At 42.6% G+C, this 24,896-nt stretch overlaps 1 protein-coding gene across 8 annotated transcripts in view; it reads left to right on the top strand.

The window, feature by feature from the left end:
* The window catches only part of ANKRD6 (ankyrin repeat domain 6), a 112,081-nt gene that overhangs the window by 79,191 nt on the left and 7,994 nt on the right, over nt 1-24,896 (top strand). For 5 of the 8 annotated variants that reach the window (XM_048937792.1, XM_048937795.1, XM_048937793.1 and 2 more), the window contains 10 exons: nt 7,471-7,569; nt 15,492-15,590; nt 16,263-16,361; nt 18,949-19,047; nt 19,585-19,683; nt 21,847-21,945; nt 22,139-22,216; nt 22,535-22,639; nt 22,870-23,007; nt 23,362-23,538. In XM_048937792.1, the coding sequence (XP_048793749.1) occupies nt 7,471-7,569; nt 15,492-15,590; nt 16,263-16,361; nt 18,949-19,047; nt 19,585-19,683; nt 21,847-21,945; nt 22,139-22,216; nt 22,535-22,639; nt 22,870-23,007; nt 23,362-23,538 (1,092 nt within the window). Of the gene's footprint in view, nt 1-7,470; nt 7,570-9,861; nt 10,202-14,264; nt 14,311-15,491; nt 15,591-16,262; nt 16,362-18,948; nt 19,048-19,584; nt 19,684-21,846; nt 21,946-22,138; nt 22,217-22,534; nt 22,640-22,869; nt 23,008-23,361; nt 23,539-24,896 lie in introns of those variants that run through there. The other 3 variants (XM_048937791.1, XM_048937799.1, XM_048937798.1) reach the window with 3 other exon arrangements.

The raw sequence follows: 24,896 nt of genomic DNA on the forward strand, positions 1-24,896 counted from the left end.
TGTTCTGTCAAATTAATTTTAGATTCTAGAGATTTGTTCCAAAGAAAAAAATGACTTTTGTACTTCTCAGCCAAAATTCCTCCTGAATTGTATCAGAGTTTTATTGAAAAAAGATATGCCGAGGCAAAGCTCTTTTGGACACAGAGGAACAGTTCCCTCATCGTGTTAGGCTTGAAATGAGTTTCTGGTATGCATTTGTAAGCACAGACTGATTCCAGTGGAAAAACACCATGCAGAGCCACAGCTCGAAGAGACTGGACCTTTATTCTGAGGAGTTCTTTATTGAAACCAGATTAATTGACCATGGCTTAAGGATAATGAAGCATATTTTCCATAACAAACCAAGGACTAGTAAGTGCTGGATAGGTGGCAAGCTCGTCCAGTTCTATTTTTACTTTAGTATGGAAGATCATATGATACAGTTAATTGCTGCTTCAGTGAACAGTAATTCAGCTGCAAAATAGTGTTTCATTTTTATCACCTCTAGCTGGATGATTCTAGAAGAAGAATATGAAGGAATCAGAATTCAGTGTAGAATTGATTTGCCCAAGTGTTCACTTCAGCATTTTCTCCTGAATGCATTTGTTTCTTTGTGACAGTATTAATAGCAACTCACCTGTCCAGCTAAGCCTTCCATTCCTGTGCAGCCGGTGTGAAAGAGTGTGCTTCCACCTCCTTCCTGCCACCAGCAACAGCTAAGGGCACATGGGCTCTTTCCAGATTTGATACATTTTAAAACATGGATGAAAAAAGGAAAAAGAGCTGATGGTGACAGCGCTGCTGGCTTCTGATGATGGGGAAGGGGTGATGGTGGTACTGCACTGCAGGTGCACATGCATGTTGTCCTGGAGCTGGGTCCTCTGCCACGAAGCCGTGCAAGGTGGTGGTGAGGGAAAGTCTTATTCACAGCGCCTGATGCTTCACAGCTCTTCTTTGGGCATCTTGTCAGCCACAGTGCTGTCACTGCTCTGCCTAGTTGGACAAAGAGATCATTTCCATTTTTGTGCCTTTCTGTCTGACGTTTTTCACAGGCTTGAAATTTACAGCTGTTTGAAAAAGAAAAAAAGAACAACTACTAACAGAATCAAACCAAAACAAACAACAAAAAAGAAACAACTGGTAATACAGACCAGCTGATTCCAACAAACAAGTTTGTTTATAAGGTATTCTGGTGAATATACTGCCAAATCTGAAAGATTAAGAATTGAGCCTGGTATCATTAAGTCTTTTCTTCCAATTTGCAAAACTTGTCCCATCTTTCAGTTCCTTTGTAATAGAGGCTTTATTTCAGTAAAGCTGCTGACAGCTGCTTCTTGAAAGTTTAAGCACTGCAGCTTTTGCTGAGCTGCCCTGCCTTGCTGTTTTCCTTTCCCCAAGTTACTTTTAATTCTGACATTGTGAGGTGAGATGGATTCAGGAGAGGGCTGAGAACCACCAGAACTGGCAGAGGAGAAATGGAAATAGTGATGTGTCAGGTAAGACCTGTTCTCTTATCTTGTCTTTGGGATGGTGCCGAAAGGAGGGGATAACATGTGATTGATTTCACCTCCTGTGCTTGAACTTTTGGTGTATCTTAAGGCCTGGCTGAAACCCATCTCCCTCAGCACACTGGGAACTTCAGCCCTTGCTATGGGCTTGCATCATGCCTGGAGATGAAATTCAGCTCTGAAGCTTTGTCATGGCTTACCCAAACAATGTGATACTTGGTGTTGGGATTCACTGGGGTGCTGCAGTGTGTTACCAGCATTCAGCACTCAGAATTAATATGGCCCAAAGAGCTGTGTGTTAGCTAGCACACAGGGAGGAATGTGCCACTCTCTGTTAAACATGAAGAAGATTGCCAGAGGAATCAGTATTGTAGCACAGGCAGTTTCAATGTAGTTAGCATATTACCATTGGGATTATGAATATTTTTTTTCAAAGGAAAGCAGAATATAGCTTTTCTGCAGAGCACAGTGTTAAGAACATGGCTATAAAATCAAATTCTGGAGAGATGAGCATTTAAAAAAAAATGTGGAAACTAGTGCTTCTGTTTTAATTCAGCAATTCTGTTTGTTTATCTGTTTGCTTGTTTGATTTGATTTTTGAACTAGTTGTGTTACAGACCTCCCATATGGCAGTGTTTGATAGTGCTAGGGTACTTGTAGACTTGTCATCAAGATTTCAACTTGAGAGCGTGCAGAGTTCTTGAAAACAATTTTTTTTCCCTATGTTGAAATGGAAACAAAGAAATCTGTTCAGTGCTTTCACATATTTGTGCTACTTCAGCTTGAAATACTGCTTATTGACTTAAGCATCTGTTCTAAACAATAAATAAAAATAAATGAAAGGGAAGTAGCAGACATTTAGAGACTTACTTAATAATGCCTGTTGAGGCCAGCGAGAAGCTGTGTGCTGACTTGAGTGAGCAGGTTATTCATGGGGAACAGCATAACAAATCATCCGCGTGAACAGTATGACAGGAGTTTGTGTTTGTTTTCAAGCTTTCTAATAAAATGTGGATAGGCATGTTTTGGTATAAAATGTAGAGTGGATGAATAAACTGCAGTGCTTGTGCAGCACAGCATGGTGAGAACTGAATGTACTTGCATAAAAGTATCTACAAATACATAAGCACAAGGAAAGAGCCTGCAGCTCCTGGTGTTAGACCCACCTGTATGGATTTGGTTGCAGAGCACACACCTGGAGCTGCTACTCCAGGAAAATTCTGCTTTTAGACTGTTCATATTGACAGTTGCCTGTCAGTATTTGGAAGTTAGAACACGGGCTGAATATAAACAGAAAATTTAACTGCTGAAATTCATGTGGATGTTTACTGTGGATATTTGCTGTGCTTGACTGCAGTCTGATACACCCTGGAGCTGTAGCTCTGTGTCATGGTTGTTGGAAGTGACAGCATTAGTGCAAGATATCCCATTTATTTGGTCAATAATTCAGTGACATGGGAGGATTTGTGTGATTTGTGGCCTGCTGAAGTAATTATTTTCATTTGAATAAATGTCCAAACTGCATATTTTTTAGATGAATGACCACTTTATTGGCTCATTAATCTGAGTTTCAGAAGTCTCTCATTTGTATTTCTGTAGTTGCCTGTAATAACCTCCAAACATTACAGTTGATATTTACAAAGGCCCATGAGCTGTTAAGTCTGCAATTTACATGTTAAGCAGCCTCTGGCTGTAGAGTTTTCTTTCTGTGATGAGTAGCTAAGAGGTGTTCTTGTTTATATATTTTTCCTCTCTTGCTAGGACCCTTATGCATACTCATATAAGGCCTCTCTTTAGTGCTTCAGTGGGGAGTGTGAAATGTCTTTATGAAGAAAACGTAGAGAAATTTCTCTGTCCTCTTCTTTCTTCCTCATAGATATTTTAGACAGGATACATGGTTGTGAAAAAAAAACACCTGACAGCATAGTTTAAAAAGAATAGTCTTATTAGCCCATGAGCAATCTCCTTCCTACCAGTGAAGGATTGATGGTACATATGTACACACATACAGTGTGTATGTATATGTATGTGTGGGGTGGGTGAGTGCATCTTTCCAGTGTTTGCATTGCCTGCACTGGAAGAGCACCATCCTCCTGTGCCATCTCTCCTTGCTTTGATGTAACTGGGGAGAAAAATTCTGGCATTGTCCTTTCTTGCAGTGTTGTGATTAATGATGTGATGGCCAGTGTTGTTCCAAAACTTTGAACTTCTAATCAATGTAATGTGCTGGAATTGATCCTCCTTTCCACATCCTGGTTGGGTTCCTCATTTCCCCAGTCTCCCTTTATAGACACTGGGAAATGTTAGGGGATTGCACATATGCAGCAAGCGTGGTCTCATAAGGGTTCTCATTCCAGACTCCAACTGAAGGGGATACCTCTGTAGAAACACACAAACCCTGTGGAATAAAAAGCTGAAGTGTATTTAATCATTCTGTAGACTTTTGTTTTCAACAACTCATTTTTCTAGAAGAGCTTTGGAGACCTGGCTGAAGTTTTTGAATTGGAGGATGACAGTGGATAGCACAACAATGCAACCTCTCTGCTCCATAACAGGAATGGCCAAAGCTGCTATGTGTGAGCTTCTTCTCCATGCATCACTGAAGAAATGGTGATGCTTGGTTTTGCTGGTTGAAGTTTATTAGAATGCAGTTGGTAACTCTACTAACCCTGCTTTCCAAGGCTGGCAGTTCTGCCTGCTACCTGCCCATCTAACCCCTCACCTCTTTCCTATCACCATAGAAATCACTGCTCTCCCTGACCCAGCTGTGGTGTCTCCCATTGAGCACACCTCCTGTTGCAGTGCTGGTCTCCTGAAGCTGAGACAGAGGAAACAACCCAGCTGTGGAGATGTGGGTTAGTCCCTCTTGGTGAAATGGGAATTTCGTACTGCCAAGGGAAAGTGTTTGCAACCACTTTATTTTTGGGTGCCTTAAAGCATCAAATGGGCAGGTGAAGGTGGTGTGGCTTGTGAGATCTACGTCTGCTGCTGTGTTTTGCAGCCTTTTTCTTGAAAACCATGTGGCTTGGATGTGTGCCCCTTGGAGACTTTCCCTTTTCCTCCACACACATTATGGGGTGCTTGTCTACAGAAGTATGTTAGCTGAGGAAAATATGTTGTTTGTATTAAAAATAAACTCATACTCTCCTTTCATAGTTTATTTTTAACAAAATACCTTTGGCTGCACCTCTGCTTTTTTTTCAGTGTTTAGAGATGGTTATCTTAACAGAAAATTCTCTGTTGGAATAAATTCATGTGGTTGATGCTGCTCTCATTTCACAGCACATGAGCTGGCTTCAGCTTGGGTTTATTTGGGATTTTTTCTGCTCCATGTGCAGTTAATAATAAGCTGTTTTCACAATACATTAGTAACCTACTGGGAAGTAAGACATCCTGGCTAAGTGATTTATTTATCGCAATTAAGTAATGCAGAAATTCAGAACCCATAAACCTGAACATGCTCGAGCATATTTCTGTCATCCAAATGTATTGTTCATAGCTGGGAATGCTTTGTCAACCCAGCTTCTCATTCTTTTTCCTTTTTTCACGTTGCCTAGAGACTTTTATGCCACTGAGTTACCTGAAACTGACTTTGCCTTGGCTGTTCTCCAGGCTGGGGCAGAAGATGTGCTCCGCATGGCTGGGCCAGCCCTTTGCTGGAGGGGCATTGCTGATGAACCTATGTCTAGAACTATAGAATATCCTGAGTTGGAAGGGGCCCACAAGGATTGAAGTGAGGATGCCAGCAAGAAGCAACAAGTAGCAGGCTGTTGCCACTCAGTCCACATAGAGGAGCTGGTGGGGACAGCAGGAAGCAAGCCCTTCCCACGCCCTGGGAGATGCTGGAAGGAAAGCTTCCCATGCTGGAATGAGTCGTTGCCTCCTGCTTCTGAAAGGGGACAGGAGAAAATAGTTGCTTTGAGAGACTTAAGTTCCACAGTGGGTGTGGGCTTTTCCCTTAGATCTGGCCCTTCAGATCAATCATGGTGTAATTAATCAACATTTAACATTTTCAAAGCAGCACACAACTATTAGCTGCTGACACAGACATTTTGTCTCCAGCATTATTATGGGTTTCAGTGCTACTTTGTTGTGAAGAGACTAAGTTTTGAAGACATTACGAGATAGGCAGGGATGGGAATTTCTGTGTGCAAGCAGTGCTGTCCTGAGCATGTTTTTTTGTTTACCTGGAGTAGCTTTCACACTCAGGAATTTCTGTAAAATCTCAGAGAGTTAATGGCTGTCTTATGTTCATTTAAGGCCACTACTCAGTTCTTGAGGTGTTTGCTTCTTCTATAGCTGATACAATAAATAGACAGTTTATCTTCTCTTGCAGTGTGAGTTCTTGGATTCAAAAATAGACAATGGCAGAAGCAGTGATAAAGAAATAGATGTACAGATGAAAGGTAATATAATGCTTCTTCATCTCATAAAATGCCTAATGTAGAAAATTGGCATTCTTTGTGAAAGTCATCGGTGATCTTAGCAGTGATAGGAACCCTGTTTTCTAAATTCCACTGAAATGTGCAGTGAAAAATTTCAGAATTATTCCTACTTAACAGTTTGTGAGGTGATGCTTTGAGGTGTACTGAAGAGATGCACACACAAGCACACATGCATATACATTTCCTAGGGTAGGAGTTAGTTCTCAACTGTCCCCTTCCGAATCTTCTTTTAGAGATTTATATGGTTAGAATTCTAGGGAATCACTTGTTCTAGATCTCTTTTGTTGTACAACACACTCTAGTATGATCTCTTCACTCTTTGAACCTCTTTCAACATACATTCTTCTGCATCTTCTAGGAGAAGCCTATTCCTCTTTTCCTGAAATGTTTCACTTTTTATTTCTGCCAAAGGATGATCAAACATAGCTCAGTTATGTGTAAATATTCTTTTTCTCTTGTCATTTCACTTAGAATTTTAATAAGACTTCTGTTGGGGATTTACTTTTTTTTTAATTTGATTTTACTGTCAAATTTGTCTTTTTTATTTACTTCTTAAGCTATATATAATCCATCTCTCTAATTAAAGTTTTTCTGTCCCTCTGTTCACTTGGGAATTGTCCTTGACTACACTACAAATTGATTTTCTTGTGAATGTTTTAAATTCTATTTTTATATAGCCGGACATTGGAAATTGTCTAAAAACACTCAGCAGGTCTTTGGCAAAAAGAGGTTGGCTGTCCTATATGTTGTCACCTGGAGAGATTACAACTCGTCGTTTCTTTTGAGGGGAGCATGTTGTATATAACAATCCAGTAATTCTTGTTTCTGTTGCAAAAATGGCACACATTACAATCTATGAATTTGCCTGTTACAGCTACTTTGTTGTACTGAGTGGAGTTAGAAGTGGTTGAAAAGTCTGTGCTCCAGGGGGACAGAACTAAAAGAATCATGAAGTGCCTTTGTGCATGGACATAAAGCTGGATCTGAGATTGTAAGGAAATGTCCTTACATGAGCATGTCCTTACTTGAGTAGAATATCCCTTTTGTAGATTATCATCAGGACAAGGGGAAATGGTTTTAAGTTGAGGGAGGGGAGATTTAGGTTGGATGTCAGGGGAAGTTCTTTACAGAGGGAGTGGTGAGGTGCTGGAACAGGCTGCCCAGAGAGGTTGTGGATGCCCCATCCCTGGAGGTGTTTTAAGGCCAGATTGGATGGGGCCCTGGGCAGCCTGGTCTGGTATTAAATGTGGAGGTTGGTGGCCCTGCGTGTGGCAGGGGGTTGGAGATTCATGATCCTTGAAGTCCCTTCCAACCCTGGCCATTCTGTGATTCTGTGGTCAGGATAAACTATAATGTTGCAGAACACAGAGAAGGAGTCTTCAGCCTTTCCTACACTGATGTCTGTCAACAGTTGCTATTGCAGGCTTGCTTTGAGTAGAGAGAGACACAGAAGAGAGAGAAAAATAGGGTACAATTCTGGTCAACTTTTATGCATAGAAACTCACCTTGATTTGTTGTTATTTTCTTCTCATTCACAGCATGGCCGGACCCCCCTGCATCTTGCTGCCCACAAGGGTCATCTCCATGTTGTCCAGATCTTGTTGAAAGCAGGTTGTGACCTGGATATTCAGGATGATGTAAGTAGATACAACCTCTGTTGTTCCATCAGTACTTCTGCAAATGAGAATAGGCCTTCACTTTGAAGTAGGATTAAAAGAATACAAAATCTGTCTCTGTATTTTTGAATTTGGAGATGCAGCCTCTAATTTGGAGATGCAAAGTTGCATGGGAGGCAAAGTAAAATGTGGTGTTTTTCAATGAGTTGCTTGCTCCTCCTGCTCCAGCTGTGGAGCTTTCTGAGCGCTCTGGTTGTGCCAGGCTGGTGCGAGCAGCCTGAGAACCATTGTCTGCTGTTCAATACAGGGATTAAACAAGAACTTGTTGTACCATATGGGGGACCACTGGATGACATCTGGTAGGGGACATATTTGTTGTGATGTTTGCCTGAAGTGGGGGATGCTTTTGTATAGACACGTGCCTCAGTGTATTGGACAACTGCCTAGACACTCAACCTACTGACTGCCATGGTTGATGGGGGACGGTCACATCTGTCAGGCTGTTGTGTGGTAAAGCATCAGCACAATGCAACCAGCTTTGAGTTTAGCAAATGGTAGTTTGTTTTCATTCAGTAAAATATGTAATTTATTGGAACTTGATGGTTTTCCATAGAAATGGATCTAATTTTGTTCCAGACTTTAAGGCTTTTTGGAGGGATGGGTAACAAGGTTTTAGTTGCCTTATTCTGATGAATGAAAATGTAGTTTAATAATTGTGATTTCTTCTAGATTTGTTGCTAACTTCTGATGTAGACTGATACAAATTTGAGGAAGATTTGTTTTATTTCTCTCTGTAGTAAAGAAGGTGTAGATTTTTCAAGGGACTTAGAAATCCAAGCGTGGCTAGTAGAGGCACCTGTATGATTAAAAAGACACAGAAAATGTCTAGGTGCCTTTTGAAAATCCATTTAGGTATTTATTTGCATACAGAAGTCCTCAAATGTCTGTAGAAACTGGAAAACTGATTTCCTTCTCCACCTGAGTAGCTGCTTCCCCGTGAGATGGGAGCAGTCTGTGTCTGGCAAGGGTACAGCTTTACATCCAACCTTGTTCTGGGGTATTTTTAATTCTAGGAAGAAACTTTGTTTCCTGCTTTCTTTGTGCTTCCACTATACCTGTCTGTGAAACGGAGAGGATTTGCAAGTGTAATGGGAGTGTTTGTTTGCTCAAATGTATTCTGTTTTTAGACATCTCTCAGTAAAAATGATTCATCAGGTGTTTAAGAAAAAATTGCAGGTACCTTACAAATACCGTCAGTGTTCCTGAGAAACACAGGTTGCTGCTCTAGTACTGCAAGAGCTTCCACTGATTTGCTCAGATTGGGTTTCAATGAAAACTGCTTTTTGAGTAAGTCTGTTTTCCTATTTATTTATTTATTATCAATCCTCTAGTCATAAATTCTAGGCTATTCATCTGATTCATTAGCCATAAAGGAAAATAGTAAATCAGTGGTTAGCACCATTTCATTTTAGTGAAGAGCCTTCCCATGCAGAAACATTCAGCTCCTAGAAGACCGTATTTCACTTGCCTACCAAAGTCTTCTCAGGGGCTTTGTTCACAGCAATTGGATCTGGCTCCTTAATTTGGTGACTGTTCTGAATAGAATAGGTGCGTGCTTGAAGTTGTTTCCTAAAAGGGTAGTTTGGTTTTTGGCTCGGTATTTAGTACCAGTCATCCAGTTTGAAACCAAGGAGAGCTTAGGTAGTTGCTTTGTCTTGAAGGTGGGTTTCAACTTGTCTTGAAGGAGGAGGAAGTGAGCATTTTTGCTTGTGAAAGGTATTAACTTAATTGTTTCTGCTTTCCTTTTACATAGGTCTTCAAAGAAGGTTCTTTTTTTCTCCTTGTATAGTTCATTTTTACACTTTATTTAAGCCATACAGAAGTGATGATATTCTTTTTAAATTGCCATCTATCAATTATGCCTCCAATCACTTTTACTGTTTGCTTATTTGGCATTGAAGGCATTTTAGCATCAAATGTTGATTAACATGATTACATTTCATTCCAGGAATACATATTTAGGTTCAGAGGTGAAAATGTTCATGAGGGTGAGGGGATCATATTTCACAGAAAATTAAATTATTTATTTGACTGCTGTCTGTAGAATTATGGTAACAGAAAGAAAGTTCTTTAAGTTCTGAAAATATGATGCGTGTTTCCTCTTAATACCAAGAAATCACCAAATATTTTATTTTGGAGTTGACTGTAGCTAATAAATCCAGTACTAAATTTTCATCTGCTACATGACAAGCAGAAGCTTTAAAATTGATGAATGTTATGGAGAGATTCAAACACTAACTTCGTGTTCTACAGATACATTCTTTAAAGCACAGCAAGAGCCGTGAGAATTAGTTGAAGAATGACCTCCAGTGGCCTGGAGTGGGATTATTATGAATTTAATCCGGCGGAGTCCAGCTCTGTAGAGTACGCAACCCCGGGAGCTAATTCTTTCCTTCTCCCTGCCAATACTGAAAGTTCTTACTGGGATCCCAATGCAATCTCTGACTGGTCAATGAGTATTCATACAGCTCACACCTCAGAAATAGTCAAGGAGAAAGTTGTCCATGTGAAGGAAATCAAGGACGAGAAAGATAAGAAAAACCAGAAGAGAAAGGCTAGAAAGGAACCTAGAAGATCAGAGAGAGAGAAGGAGGTTAGAAACTTGTGCATCAATCCCGCCTTGAGCTTCACTTCTCCGTGGCTGCATGCTGCAAAATCTTGGACTGGCAGCCTGGCATGGCAGCTCTTGGAGGTGCATGATTGCATGGCGAGCTTTGCGCTGGGTGCTCTGCGTAGTTTCCTGCCCTGTGTGCACTCTCTGAAAGTTTAACTGGAGAAAAAAGGTTACCTTTGAAAGAGGCCCTCGAGTTTCTCTTCTGGAAGCTCCAGTTTAAGAAGCAGAAAAATAATTTCAAATGAAATAATCCAGGGTTCAAAATGATTTCTAGGTGAACGTAAATATATGAAGTGGCTTATTCCTGTACTCCCATTGGAGTCTCATTCAGCGTCATTTAAGCTTCAGTTTCTTTCATTCATGTTTATTTTCTTCATGCCTTGATCAGTTGTGCTGGTCGTGCATCATCATTTGTCATCCAGAGTGCAATTCTTTCTGCTGTGTATTTGTGATGACTGTTTTTCTTCAGCAAAGGAGGGGACGCTGGCACTGGGAAACACTAGGGTGTATTTAGTTGCCTTTGTATCCAACTACATCAGAATATTCAAATATGCTTTCTGTTCCTCAGACTATTTTGCCCTTGGTTATGTTTTCACTTTCAAATGTTTTAAGCTTTCAACTGTAAATGTAATGATATAATTTCAAAGTTTAACACTTTTGCAAATGCCGTCCAGCTTTTTGCATCAGAGATTGAACGCATGAGTTTTTTCTCTTGATTCTGGTGCACTTCTGTAGCAAAATAGTTTGATGATTTCTGATAACGTGAAAAGACAGGGAGGCAGTTTTAAAGGAGTCCAGGGACTGGAGGATGCTCTGGAGAAAAGGAATGTGTAGGAATACAAGATGTGGTTATAATACTTTTTTTTAATCAGAAAAAGGGTAAAGTAAAACATATTGCAAATTACTGTAAAGTAGATCTTATTGAATTGAGGGATTAGAGTCTATAATAATGACTCCAATACCTCTTTGCTCTTCCTCTACTGTGTGTGTGACAGAGGCAAGAGAGCTGGAAGAATTACTAATAACTACTTGAAAGTCTTTTATAAGTTGCTTGCTTTATTTTCTTTCCCATGGAGTGAACTTCAGATATGATACAGACAACTGTTCCTGTGTGTCTGGTGCCGGTGGTTGCATCCACTGCTTGAAGTTAGTCATCAAATTAGGAAAGTTTAGGAGCCTGGAAGGCTATCCTAAACACCAGCTGGCCTTGCCAACACTAAAGTGCTAAAGGAAATGATAATGACAAAATCCATGGAAAAGGTCAATGTGTAGATATGTACCTTTCTTCAGGATTCACAACCTGCAGCCCTCTGCTGAAAGCAGTCATTCAAGCTCTCAGTCAAGAACACAGTTTCATACTTTGGAAATGTCCTCAGGCCCTTCTATGCAATAGCTCTGTTGTATATGAAGAACTCCAGATGTACAGTCCCTCATTCTTTGCCCAAGGAATGCAAACTCATGTTCCTGGTCTCCCGCCAGCATCTCCCTCTCTCTAGCCCACTGAATACAGATGTTTTTCCTGATGGTGGAGTGACTTTGACACATAAATGCTCTCATGGCAAGACAAGCTGGGTGAGTCCCATAACCACTGGCACTGGTTCCAGCAAGCGTGCTGAGAGTTGAAGGGGGAACACTTTCAGGTGGGCTGAGCAGGGCACAGCATGAGGTTCACAAAGGCCTCTTGGGCTCCATCCCAGCTCTGATGCCTTGTGGTGCTGTGCAAGCTGCAATGCCCAAGTTTTCATTGCTTTCAGGACTAGGCAGCAGATAAGGCAAAGGATTTGAGAGACACTGGTGCCTTACATCTCTACATCTATGTTAGATACTTTATATCCACCACATCCACATCTCACAGAAGCACCTCAATGTCCTTTTGGCTTCCAGCCTGTGTCTGCATTTAAGCAAGGCTGATTCTTTTGTTTCTGTCAAGGTCACATCTGTGTAACACTGGAGTTATCGCTCCTCATTGTTCCTGGTTTGCAGCCTGTTCCTAAGGTGTAAATCACTTGCAAATAGAACCATAAACTGTGCCCAACATAATAGCCTGGGAGCTAATGTACACTTTCAGGTGATAATTTTTTCCTTTGGCTGTCTAGACCAGTCCCTTAATGCCTTGCTAAAGGTGGAATTCTGATGAACACTTTCAGAGACAGTTATTTTAGCAATTTCATAAAAAAGATACATGAGTCAGTGATTGCACTGCCTGAACGTATGGACTCGGAAAGAAATATAGCTCTTTTACATCTGGATCCATAAAAGGCCAGGCAATGGTTTGCTCCTCTACTAATGGGGAGGAAAGATAGGTTAAAAATAGAGTGATGCACTCGGTATCACTTTATTCCCGCATTATGTGACTTATGCCTGGGCTGCTCAATAGCTCATGACACAGAAGGAATTATGATCTATTGGTTCAGCTTCCCTGGCATGCAGTCAATGTGTATATATGCTGAGGTGTGAGGGAATGGTTCAGAGAACCCTGCCCTAGTGGCTAAGGTTGTGGCGACTTCAGGGATCTTCCTGAATTTCACCATCTCTCCTAGGACAGGCAGGACCTGAGATGTCCTCTGACACTCCCTCATGTGGGAATGAGGTATTTACAGACCCGGGGACCAGAATGCAGCATAGGGCAAAACCTATGGATGGCTCCTAGTGCCACCCCACTGTGATAACTGTTGTGGGGCTGGGTGAATGACGAGAGCCGTCTTGATTGAAAGTGGCACGTGCTAAATCCAAGGCAATCCATTTGTGCTCCCAGTCTGATCTCTGTGATCAATTTTCCAGGCTTCAAAGAAGTGAAAAGTCAAAGCTTCCTCTGTCAGAATGGCAGATGTCATCTCTGGGGAGATCTCACTCAGCCTTCCGTACTTATGGGAGCTTATACAAGATGGAGACCAGCTTCTTACACAGTCTGACAATGATAGGAGAAGGGAGAATGGTTTTAAAGTAAAATAAGAGAGATTTAGGTTAAATATTAGGAGAAAATTCTTCACTCAGAGAGAGGTGAGGCACTGGCACAGCTGCCCAGAAAAGCTGTATGCCCCATCTCTGCAAGCATTGGGAGCCAGGTTGGATGGGCCCTGGGCAACCTGAGCTTGTGGAGGGCGGCACTGCCCACAGCAGAGGGTTGGAACTGGGTGGGCTTTAAGGTCCCTTCCAACCCAGGCTGTTCTGTGATTCCATGATCTTCTTTTACTCCCTATAATGCGTTCTGTAGCTTTGCTGATGCTGCAGTGCTAGGTGAGTGGGACAGACTGATGGATTACTTACCAGTTTGTAGTAAGTGAATGAAATGACCTTTGAACTCCCCACGGTTCTAATTAGGGATGTTAAGTTCTTCTCTGGCTTGTTTGAGAACAGATTCCTATGCAGGAATAGTTTCTGGAAGCTGACACTGCACACGAGATAGTTTATTTTGGAGGTTTTCCATAAGGTTTTGGTTATCTTTAAGTAAATATACAAGTTCAGTGAACTTGCAGTGCTTTCAGTTCTGTCGTCCTTCTTCAAAAAGTCCCAGTTGTTGGGACTGTTCTTTTGTTTGTTTAAATTCTCTTAAAATACATTACTGTCCTTAGTAGGGACAGGAACAAAAGAATACGTGACCTCTAAGGATGAAAATCAGGTAGCAAATTAAAATGAGCAAACAACAAAAAGCACATCCCACCCTCAATGCATTTTTTTTTAAATCAACTTTGTTAAATAAGTCAATGTAATGATTTATTGATGGTAAAAGTTAGCATTACAGAGGGTAATGAAAGGGATGTCAGTATAAGGGCTGTCAGTTCTTGTCTTGCCCTTATGGAGTAATAACTATTTTGGTGTCATTAACATAAGTGACACCGAGAGCACTTTTTAAATCAGTACTAATTGCCTTTGAGAACAAATGATTGAAATTATCCAATTATTTAAACACTGCGGGACAGAAAATAAGGAAATCTGTCTAGTTTTTAATATAACCCAGAATTATGTGATAAAGATCTGTAGCAGAGAAATTTTGTATCTATTTAGGACAAGCTACCTGCAAACTTTCTTTTTTTTTCTGCAGGATATATTGCGTATCTCTGCTCTTCATATATTTTGATGGACATTGGGTAAGCAGATGCAGGGTGGGCACCCCTTCTGTTGTACATTCTTTCCCAAAAAGGCCATATGCAGCTCTGAAGCTGTTTTTTTTTGCCCAGACTCAAGGGCTGTGCTTCTGCATTGTGAGTTTAAAGCAGTTTCAAACAACAACTATTGTGAGAGCAATGGAGACACTGCAGGTTGGTTTCCCGTCAGTTGGTGTCTTACAGCACTGCAGAAACCCTCCCCTCTTTTCTCACTATTTCACAACATGCATGTAACAGTACTTAGATGGTCCTGTTGCAAGGCAGGGTGAGAGGTAGTGTCTGGTATGTGAGGAGCCACGTCCTGGTAGAGCAGCACCTCCAGTGGTGCAGGAACCTCTGAATCTTCCCTGATTGAGTCTCCCATTTCTGGAAGGCTTGCTGAGAATTAATCCTGGACTGTGTAGTTCAGCAATAAGTTCAATAGTTGTTAGAGGGAGACAAATGGACAGTCAGATGAGATAACTGCATCAGCATTATCTCTTTTGGAAACTTAGCAATAAAGGAAATGAACTGATGAAGGAAACTTGCTTACCATTGCTATGTGGCAAGTAAGTGGGAAAAGAAAGTCATATGGACCTTACGTGCTTGCATGGAACAAGTTGGTCTCGCATTTGTGGTCCTCATCACAAAATTACCTCTGCTCTTAGCACTAATTGGTAACTGCATTAGAGGTGCTGAGGACTCCTACTTCATCTCATGCTTCTTATCCTTAGCAGGGTTGATGGAGCAGTCAGAGCCAAATGGGAAGCGCTTTATTTTGTTAGTGCAAGTAGTGTGGGATCAATGTGACCAATTATAGCAGCCTGTAATTCCCTTTAGTTCCACGCAGATACAGTTGGTTAGTAGATGTATAGTGCCAAATGTGTTAGATTCATAGCCTTCTAGTACTGACACATTTTTAGAAGACTTCAGTGCAGTATATAGGATTGTGATGAGTTGTAAACTTCCTAAAACAGTTGCTTTGTAGCTCTCTGATACTTACAGTAACTTCATTAATCTTGGAAACTAACGATAGGTTTATGGGGACCGTTTTCAAAGGCAGCTTGGATTTAAACAGCATATGTGTTGATGGTGCAGCTTGTGTGTATGTGTGTTGAACGTGTTTGCATTAAGTTAAAATCAGGTGGCAATGTTAGGGATTGAAAATCTGCTTCTTTTTGCAGGGGGATCAGACGGCATTGCACCGGGCTGCTGTTGTAGGGAACACCGATGTCATAGCATCTCTCATTCAAGAAGGGTGTGCTTTGGACAGGCAAGACAAGGTAACAGGCAAAGCAGTGCACTGGAAGATGGCAGTGTTGCTAACCAGTAGTATTAAAGTCTCATAGAGGAATTTATAGTTTATGCTCCTTTATAAGTATCTGATGCTTTGAAAGCGATTCAGACAATTGCACTAAAATAAGAAAAAATCCATACAATTCTTATACAATTCTTTTAATATTAGGTACTGATTTAGTTATTTTTGAAATCAACGTGATCATTTTTGATGTAAGAATTTGTTATCTGCTCATTAATGGGGGAATTATGACCATGCTGTGCCCTACCCAAAACATTGCACAGTTTCCTGTGATTATCTCAGACGCTGAGAGTCTCAGGCTATAAATTTGGTTTGTAAATAAATGTCATTAATTCCACGTTCCCAGGCAAAGCTTCAGTGCTATTCTTGGCTTGCTGGGACAAGTGGGAAGTAACAGAAAGAGGTTGAAGACAGATTAGGAAGGAAAAAGTACCCATGATGTCTGTGAATGTTATTTTTAATCTGTTTCATATTTGCTTCTGCTAATAATAAAGTAGTAAATCAGCTTTAGGAAAGGAAAAAAACTTTATTTCTTAAGGGGCCAGTGGCACATGCAGCTGTTGCAGACTTAATGAAGTGTTATTTGGTGTGTGGACTCAGTGCACTAAACTTCTTCTCTTGTGTGTGTGCTTCTCAGGATGGGAATACTGCTCTTCATGAAGCTTGTTGGCATGGGTTCAGCCAATCTGCCAAAGTACTCGTCAAGGCAGGAGCTAATGTCCTTGCCAAGAACAAGGTGAGACACGTGTAGAAGGTGCTCTCATATCTGCTCTAAGATGGTTGAATCTCATCACTGGAGATTTCTGGTCATGGAATATCTCAGTAGGTGGGAGACCAGCTCCCATTGGGATTTTTTTCCTTCTTTTGCATTTATTGTGCTTGCATGGTTCCTCTGCAGTCACTGGAGGAGAAGAACTCAATGGATCTTCGAGCACATCAATTATAGCTGAGGAACATTGCTGTGGAGGTCTCCATGGTGCTTTAATTTAAGGTGCATTCACTGTGAGTGGTGTGATTTAAAATGAATATGAATTGCATTAGTTGAAATGCAGTATTTGGAATTTTTTCAGAAATTAAACAGTCAAATGAATATAAGCCAGAGAGGAAAAAAGTAATGTATCTTTTCCTAGAGAGTTCTTCCTAATACATTAGCTTAGACTCTCAGCAAAAGCTCATGCTGAACTTGGATTATCTTTCTTTTGGTATTTATAGTATCTTGAGAACACTTTAGAGGAAGGAATAACAAAAGGCATTTTAGGCAGGGCATTTTAGTTCCTCACTAATGTTTTTGGGAGACTTGTCTTCAGCTCACTAGTTCAAAAGTAAATAAAAGTAAATAATTTAGGAAATTGCAGTAGCAGCCAATGGTAGGAGCTGAGTTAGGGCTCATACTGCTGGGTTAGGTTGCATGGGTGGCACCATGTCTGTTGCTATAGGCAAGAGGGCTTTGGGGTGTCAGTGGGATCTCTGAGCATTCCACAAGCAAGTGAGAGTATTTCACTAAATACACACTAAAATGACAACTGGAAGTGTTAGGGAAGAAAGGAGAGAAGTGAGACAGGTGGTGAAAGTCTTAAGATCAACACAGTTCTTTGTGTTTCTGTGTGCGCTTGTGTATTTGTGCAGCATGTAAGTATATTTTTGTACAGCTTTGGCTGTTGTGGTTTGTACTTACATCATCTTTATGTGTGTTCCTTCTTTTACATTAGTCCAGTTTCTAATTTTAACTTTCTGTAATTATTTTTTCCTGTGATGTCCATCTAACTTTGTATCAAAGGTAATTTAGACAGCTTCCCATGTTTACACGTAACACATGATAGTACCTGACTTTATAGGCTACTGACCCATTACTCTCCTACCCCTAGGTGTGCTTGTCTCTGTGTATATTTATGTACAAAGATGTGGGCTTAAGAGGCAAGTCTTGTAATCCTGCATGCTTGAATGCCTCAGGATATTAGGAAATGTAGTTTATAACACAGCATAAGTCATCTGCTTGGAGAACCTCTCCTGAAAACCATGTGTACAGAATAGCTCAGCAGTGCAAGCATCTGAGATATTGCTGGCAGCCTTTATCACTGTGTGAGGCCTTCCTGTGCTGCTCTTTGATGTCATACCTACATAAACCTCTCCCTTTGCATTTGATCACTTGAGTGCTTTTTAATGGACAGGATCCATTTAGGAGCTACTAAAAAATGAGGGATTTGTGTGTGCACACATGCACTCACTTTCACTCCTTGGCTTTCAAGACAAATGAAGAACTTAATTCTGCTTAATCCCAAAATGGCTTCTCTGGTCTCTCAATTTCTAGTGCCCATGATGACAGGGCATCGCCTTCTGGTGGCTTTTCTGGCAGCCAGGACGAAGCGCCATGTGCAGGAGCACCCTGTGGTCCCTTGGCTTATCTTGGGGGCTGCGACTGAATGCCTCTCACCACCTTAGTGGTGGGACAGTCAGAAGTGGGCTTCTGGGTTTACCAGGCCCTGCTAAGCAGCAACGCACAGAATTTCACTGTGTGTTTTCTGTAACTCCCGGTTAATTTCTCCTGGGACTGTCTGGGGAACTCTTTTACATACGCACTCATACACACTGTGCTCAGAGTTGACCTTTTGTAATTCAAACCCTGTAGCTTTGATCAGTGTCTTGAAAGCACAGGGGACAGATTAAAAGACATAGTGCAGGTGAAGAGGCAGTCTTGTGAGTAAGCAGAACCTTCCTACGTGGTCTGATTGCATTTCTGGCTCCCTATAGACAAGAAACCCCAAACATTTTCAGGCCAGCAGAAGCCAAGTGCAGTAAGAACCTTGCCAGGGTTAGAAAAGCAATACACAAGGCAAGCTCATGTTTTGGTTTTTCTCAGTAAAAAAACCGCATGTTTGCTTCTCTCTGTAACCTTTTGAGTTTTAGGCATTTGTAGCAGGTTGAGAATGTAGGCATGGACAGAGATAACTGAAGAAGGAAAGCATTCTGGAGGGAAAGGAAGCAAGGCTGCCTTGAGGAGTACCAAGGCATGGGAAATTTATTTCTTTAAGTGCATTACACTGCTCTTTGATCCTAATTAACCAAAAGTTTCTAGATTCTTTGCTTTTGGCAGACAGACTCGAGCAGTGCAATGTTACGCTGTCCATTTTCTGATTTTACTGTGTCCCAGATAAATCATTTCCAGGATGAAGGGCATTTTTCATTTTCCAGATTCGTTCAGCTCACAGCTTTGGCTGAGAATGAGTTGCCCACCAGGGGGATGTTCTTGTGAGGTACTGCCAAGGTTTGAAGATTCCTGTCCAGTTTCTGAACATGGCTTTTATATTTCCCTGTGTTTCTCCAAGGCAGGTAACACACCTCTGCACCTGGCCTGCCAGAACAGCCATTCCCAGAGCACTCGTGTCTTACTTCTCGGAGGTTCTCGAGCAGATCTCAAGAACAATGTAAGTCTGGTTTCAGAGAGCTTTCCCCCTATTTTGTAAGAGATTTGACACAGTGAAGGAATGCAGACCTCTAGGTGGAAGCCAGGCTATTATGTCCCCCACTGAATAGCAGCATGGTGGCAGAGGAGTGCATGGGACTCTCTCTGCTCCCAGCTGTGGGAGCCCTCTGAGGCTCAGCTCAGACCCCCTACCCACATTCTTCATTGTGTGTGACACTGGGTGGGGTTTCCAAATCACACTGGTTTGGGGTGCAGGAGAGCAGATCTGGTGTAACAATGTGAGTGCAGGGCTTTATAATTCCAGCATTTCTCATCAGATAGATAAAGGATTGGTGCCCACATCTTCTGTTTCCCAGCTATTATTAAACCTTCCCACCTTTGTCCTTTGTGCTGAAGAGAAGACAGCACTGCTGCTCAGTGGAGATGTGAGGTGTTTGCTTCTTTTTGATTTATTGGGTTTATTTCTTCCCTGAGCACCGTGATAAGCACAAGCTTTCGTTCTGCAGTGACATGCTTAGTGCTTTGTTTCTGTTTCCAGGCAGGAGATACCTGTCTGCATGTGGCTGCTCGTTACAATCACTTGCCCATCGTTAGGGTGCTGCTCAGTGCTTTCTGTTCTGTCCATGAAAAGAACCAGGTCAGTGCATGAATTTCATTGCCACACTGTTTCCTTTGCATATGGCTCCTTTTTGGAAAGAGGGATTCCTGCCCAGTAGTTGCACATCACTGCGTGCATTTCACTTTGCTACCCCATGCCTGAGCTTCCAACAGTAGCTTAAAAACAATGGTTTATTATTTTGCCATCACATTTGCATCTTTTCATACAAGCATTTCCTATTTACGAGTTTCTGCAAAGGTGTGTTGGTGCAGAAAAGGATGAGGGGACATAGGGCAACATGGAGTAAGGAGATGGCAGTCTTGAATCCTTATCAGCTCCGTGCAGAACAAGATGGGCGGGGGGCTTAGCCATGTCCTGGGGCTATAGAATTGCTCAGGTTGGAAAAGACCTTAAAGATCATTGAGTCCAACCATAACCTAACCATACTACCCTAACAACCCTCCGCTAAATCATGTTCCTGAGCACCACATCCAAATGGTTTTAAACACGAGTCAACAACCTTCAAGAGGAGCCTGTTTCAGTGCTTAACAACCCTTTCTGTAAAGAAGTTTTTCCTGATATTCTTGAGGCCATTTCCCCTCATGCTGTCACCAGTGAGAAGAGACCAACCCCACTCTCATTGTAAGCACCTTTCAGATATTGGAAAAGAGCAGTAACGTCTCCCCTCAGCCTCCTTTTGCCCAGCCCCAGTTCCTTCAGTCTCTCCTCGTAGGGCGTATCCTTCATGCCCCTCGCAAGCCTTGCTGCTCTTTTTTGGATCTGCTCCAGCACTTCAGTGTCCTTTCTGTACTGAGGTGCCCAAAACTGAACACACTACTCCAGGTGAGGCCTCACCAGTGCTGAGTACAGGGGCAGGATTACTTCCCTAGTTCTCCCACCACACCATTCCTGATACAAGCCAGGATGCCATTGACCTTCTTAGCCACCTGGGCACACTGCTGGCTCAACCCAGGCACACTGCTGGCTCAAATTCCTCTATATTCTTCTTCCTCCCCAGAGGTGAGGATATCACAGCCATCACAGGGACACCACGTTGCATTGCTCACTGATGGTCAGCTGCCACAGAAGAGCATATTTCTTTACAATACTTTGCTGCCTTTTGCAGTAAAAGGAATTAAAGATACAGAAGAGTGAGGAAAAATATGTTTTAAATTCAAAGTAATGATCCATCTAACCTAGGATTAATCATCCATCGTTGTTTTGTAGGGAGGTAATTGATCACTGTACCTACAGCGTAAACTATTTGGGTGGTATTAAGTGTGGTAAATAAGTAGATGATGTGGTGCTTCCACATACAATTTTCCACATACAATTGAGGATCATGAAGATGTATTCTAATTTCTACCTTTACTTTTGTTTTGTAGATGACCAGATAGTTACAGCAAACAAAATGGGCTTCATTGAGTCAAATTTGCTACGTAATTTTATTGTATGTGATTATTTTTTTTTTAACTTGCACACTGAAGACAACTGGTGTGAGCCTAGTGCAGGGAGATGCCACTTTCCCCATTCCTCCATACCACCTCAAGTTATTCTGTATCTGCATACCTGATGGGTGGACAGTGGACATGCCAGGAGAGCAATAAGGTTTTTTGCTGGTCTGAAGGGGATAGGGATGTGTCAGCCATTCCTTGAAGCTAAGTTGCAGGGCAGAGGGGGCAGGAGGGCATCGTGTGCACAGGCAGCTGACAGCTGCTGGCTCCGCTGCCTGAACCCAATCGCTACAGTCTTCACCTCAGTACACACAAACAGGGCCAGGCACTGTGTGAGTGCTGGGCCCATATCGCCTCATGGCTGTATTCCAAAGCCTGTTTTTCTTGGGGAATCTCACAAAGAGAAACCCAAGCATTTCCCTGCTGTTAATTATCCCATTATTTTTGAGTAACACAATACACGACCACCTGCAGGCTGACCGATCGGTCCTGCAGAGGGAAGACCTGCTCTGCCCTCAGGTGCTGTATGTACTTGTTGGGGTACAGCTGAGCTGTTTCCAGGTTTGGCTGAAACACATGGGCAGTGCACCCTCCTGCCCCCTCCTCCCAGCTCTGCACTTCTGCGGATCAGGCCTCACTGAAGCTCCATCAGCCTGCTGACCTTGCAGCATCCCTTGGGAAGCCGAGGGTTCTGCAGGCTGAGACCCACAGGTTTGCCACATGCTACTTTCTGCTTTGTAACTCACAGGCAGGAGACACTGCGCTCCACGTGGCTGCGGCCCTGAACCACAGGAAGGTGGTAAAGCTGTTGCTGGAGGCAGGGGCTGATACATCAGTTGTCAACAATGTAAGTAGGACATGAAATTGCTTTGGTATTTTGTATTAATGAAAACTCTGGTGCTGGTAGAAGATACCTGCGTGTTGAATGAAGTCTGAGTGAATGGAAGCAGCAAATCACATCACTTTTGCACAGCACATGTGTTGACCTCCAGTGGAGAAATCCTCCCCTAGATGTGCAACACTATCCTTTTTCCTCTCAGGCAGGTCAGACCCCACTAGAGGTGGCCAGACAGCACAACAACCCTGAGGTTGCACTCCTCCTCACTAAAGCTTCGCAGGTATGTAGCAAGTGTCTTCTGTTGGCAATAAGCTCTGGCCCTGACACAGGTGGGGCTGAGGGTTGGAAGTGGAGCACTAGGTCAAATACTGTAATCCTCTGCCTCAGAACAGCGATGTGCCCTGATGCACCGAGCTCAGGAGTGGTGTTTCACAGCCATAAATGCCAAGCACTACTTGGCCTATCAGCATGCATCTGGGAGTGCTTTCTCCTTTATATGTTGCCTTTTAGTAGAAGTGACAGCAGGTCTGCTTTATTTCTTAGCTTCTGGTCAGGAAGAAGCATGACATTTCTGAGTTATGGTTCTGTCTGCTTCCAGGTCTCGCGTTTCAACCGTGGAAGAAGCCTGAGGAAGAAGAGGGAGAGGCTGAAGGAGGAAAGGCGAGCTCAGTCAGTACCACGGGACGAAGTGGTGCAGAGCAAGGTACAGCCTGGCATTACCACTGCACCTCCAGAAGAAAGGGAGCATGAACAAAACCCACTGGGACAAAATCTCTTTGGCTCTGCCACTAGTGCATAGTAGCAGCAGCTCTGTGGGGGACAGCCTGAGGAGTCTGGGGGAGGTCTGCAGTGCTTTGCTGTCAGTGAGATGCTGCAGGTTGGCAAGTGGAAGAACACTCACCTTTTCCCTGTTTCTGCCTTTTCTTTGCACAGGGCAGTGTCTCAGCTGCTGACGACACACAGAGCAGCGACCAGCCAGTGCAAGGGAAGACTGAGCTGAAGGATGAGCCTCGGTCAACCTCCCCAGATCCCAAGGGGAAGAAGAACAAAAAGAAAAAGCCAAAAGAGAAGGTATCAGTAGATTTAAAGCAGCAGAGAGAGAAAGGATCATTGCTGAGTGCAGCTGTCCCTTTGGTGTGGCATGAGCCAGGGCACCAGACCTTCCGTGCTCAGAAGCCGAGGTAGCCTTCTGACAAAACTGGTTTCTATGGTGGAAATCCTCTTGTTGAGGCTAACATTGAGGCTTTGTAATAAATCAGGCTGTTGTCCTGACAAATACCTCCACTGTGCAGTCACTGCGGATGGATTTGTGCTGTAATTAGATTTTTGCTGCAGTTATCACAAGAAGTTTGTCCAGTTTCCTCCAGGAATGGTTTACCTTATAAGGGGCCAATAATTAAGGAAACTGTTGTGTGTTTTATACAGGCTTCTGCGCTCTCAGACCCCATTTCCCCAGCTGACCAGCAGACGCTCCCTCGGCCCCAGCAGAACTTGCCCAAACGCAGAAGCAGACATCACTGCTCCTCTCCGCCTGCTCCCCACGAGGTGCGGGCCTACCAGCTGTACACGCTGTACCGGGGGAAGGACGGGAAGGTGATGCAGGTGAGTGTGCTGTGCTCTCATAGGGATGTGCTGAGCAGCACCTGCAGTGGACACAGCTAGGGGATCAGATGGCAAATGCTTTTCCTTCCAACTACACTTTCAAGGGTATAAGATAATGGTAGTGGATTTCTTTTCCTTGTTCAGGCGTCAGATGTATTTTAGCATGAGGTGTGGTAAACAACAAGCTGATGTCATGTGTGCTAAGGAATAGATCATAGAATCATTGAAGTTGGAAAACACCTCTAAGATCCACTAGTCCACCCTCAGCCCATCCCTACCATGCCCACTAACTGTGTCCCTCAGTGCCACATCCACATGGTTTTTGAGCACCTCCAGAGATGGTAACTCCAGCAGCACCCTGGGCAGCCTGTTCCAATGCTCAGTAAGTTTTTAGAGACAATGTGTGAAACAGTGATTGGGAATGGCACTGGAATTTCCATGGTACATTTTGAAAAACTAAGATTTCTGTCAGCAAAGACAAAGAGCTTTTCCAGTGAAAATAAATGAATGTTCTGTGTGTGCACTGATGTTTCCTACTTAAACTCAGTGCTTGAGTGCACTCAATACATTCTGTTTCAATTCTTTGGAGATTCTAGTATTACTGGAAGCAGGAGCTATACAAAAATTGGTTCACAGACAGGAGTAGCAGCTCAAGTATGTTTATTCACGTTTAGAGATGGTTATTTTACTCCACTGAGTGTATTTTGTTCTGCAAATATTTACCAGCATAGAAGCAGCATAGAATCAGACAGCAGATTAACCTGTAAATGTTGCAGACTTCTGTGTTGTTGCTTTCCAAACATTGTCCTTTTGCACCTCTGGGAAGTCTTCATTTTATTTGCTTCTTACATCCATTCACAGTTAATTGTTTTCCCTTGCTATACTTAAGAAGTTCAGAAGATTTTGAAGATGACTCAAGTCAGGTTTCAGAGGCTTTATTTGCCATGTTTTTCAGCATCTCCTTGGGTAACACAGGAAATTTCCAGGCAAGGGTATTATGGGATTATCCTAATGGCAGGTATTGGGAAGGAAGGAGGACTTCTCTGATGCTAAGACAAGGATGTCCCTGCCTGTATGGTGAGAAAATGAGCAGGTAGAAAAGTAGAAGGGAACAGATAGGACTTGTACACAAATCTGATCTATTTACAGAGATTAGCATAGTACAGCTAATTCCCTAACAGCATCTCCTGAAATACACAGCACTTCTCTCTACCCTTCTTTTTGCTTGTCTATCGTCTTTGATACCCTTGGGCCCTGAATAGCAAACAGAATTTAAGTACATTTCTGAAGCTCTCTCTAGTACACCACACCCACCTTCCTCTGACCAGGGAACAGTCCCTGCTCTGTGAAATGGCACT

Source organism: Lagopus muta, chromosome 2, assembly GCF_023343835.1.
Source record: "Lagopus muta isolate bLagMut1 chromosome 2, bLagMut1 primary, whole genome shotgun sequence".
Lineage (NCBI taxonomy): Eukaryota > Metazoa > Chordata > Aves > Galliformes > Phasianidae > Lagopus > Lagopus muta.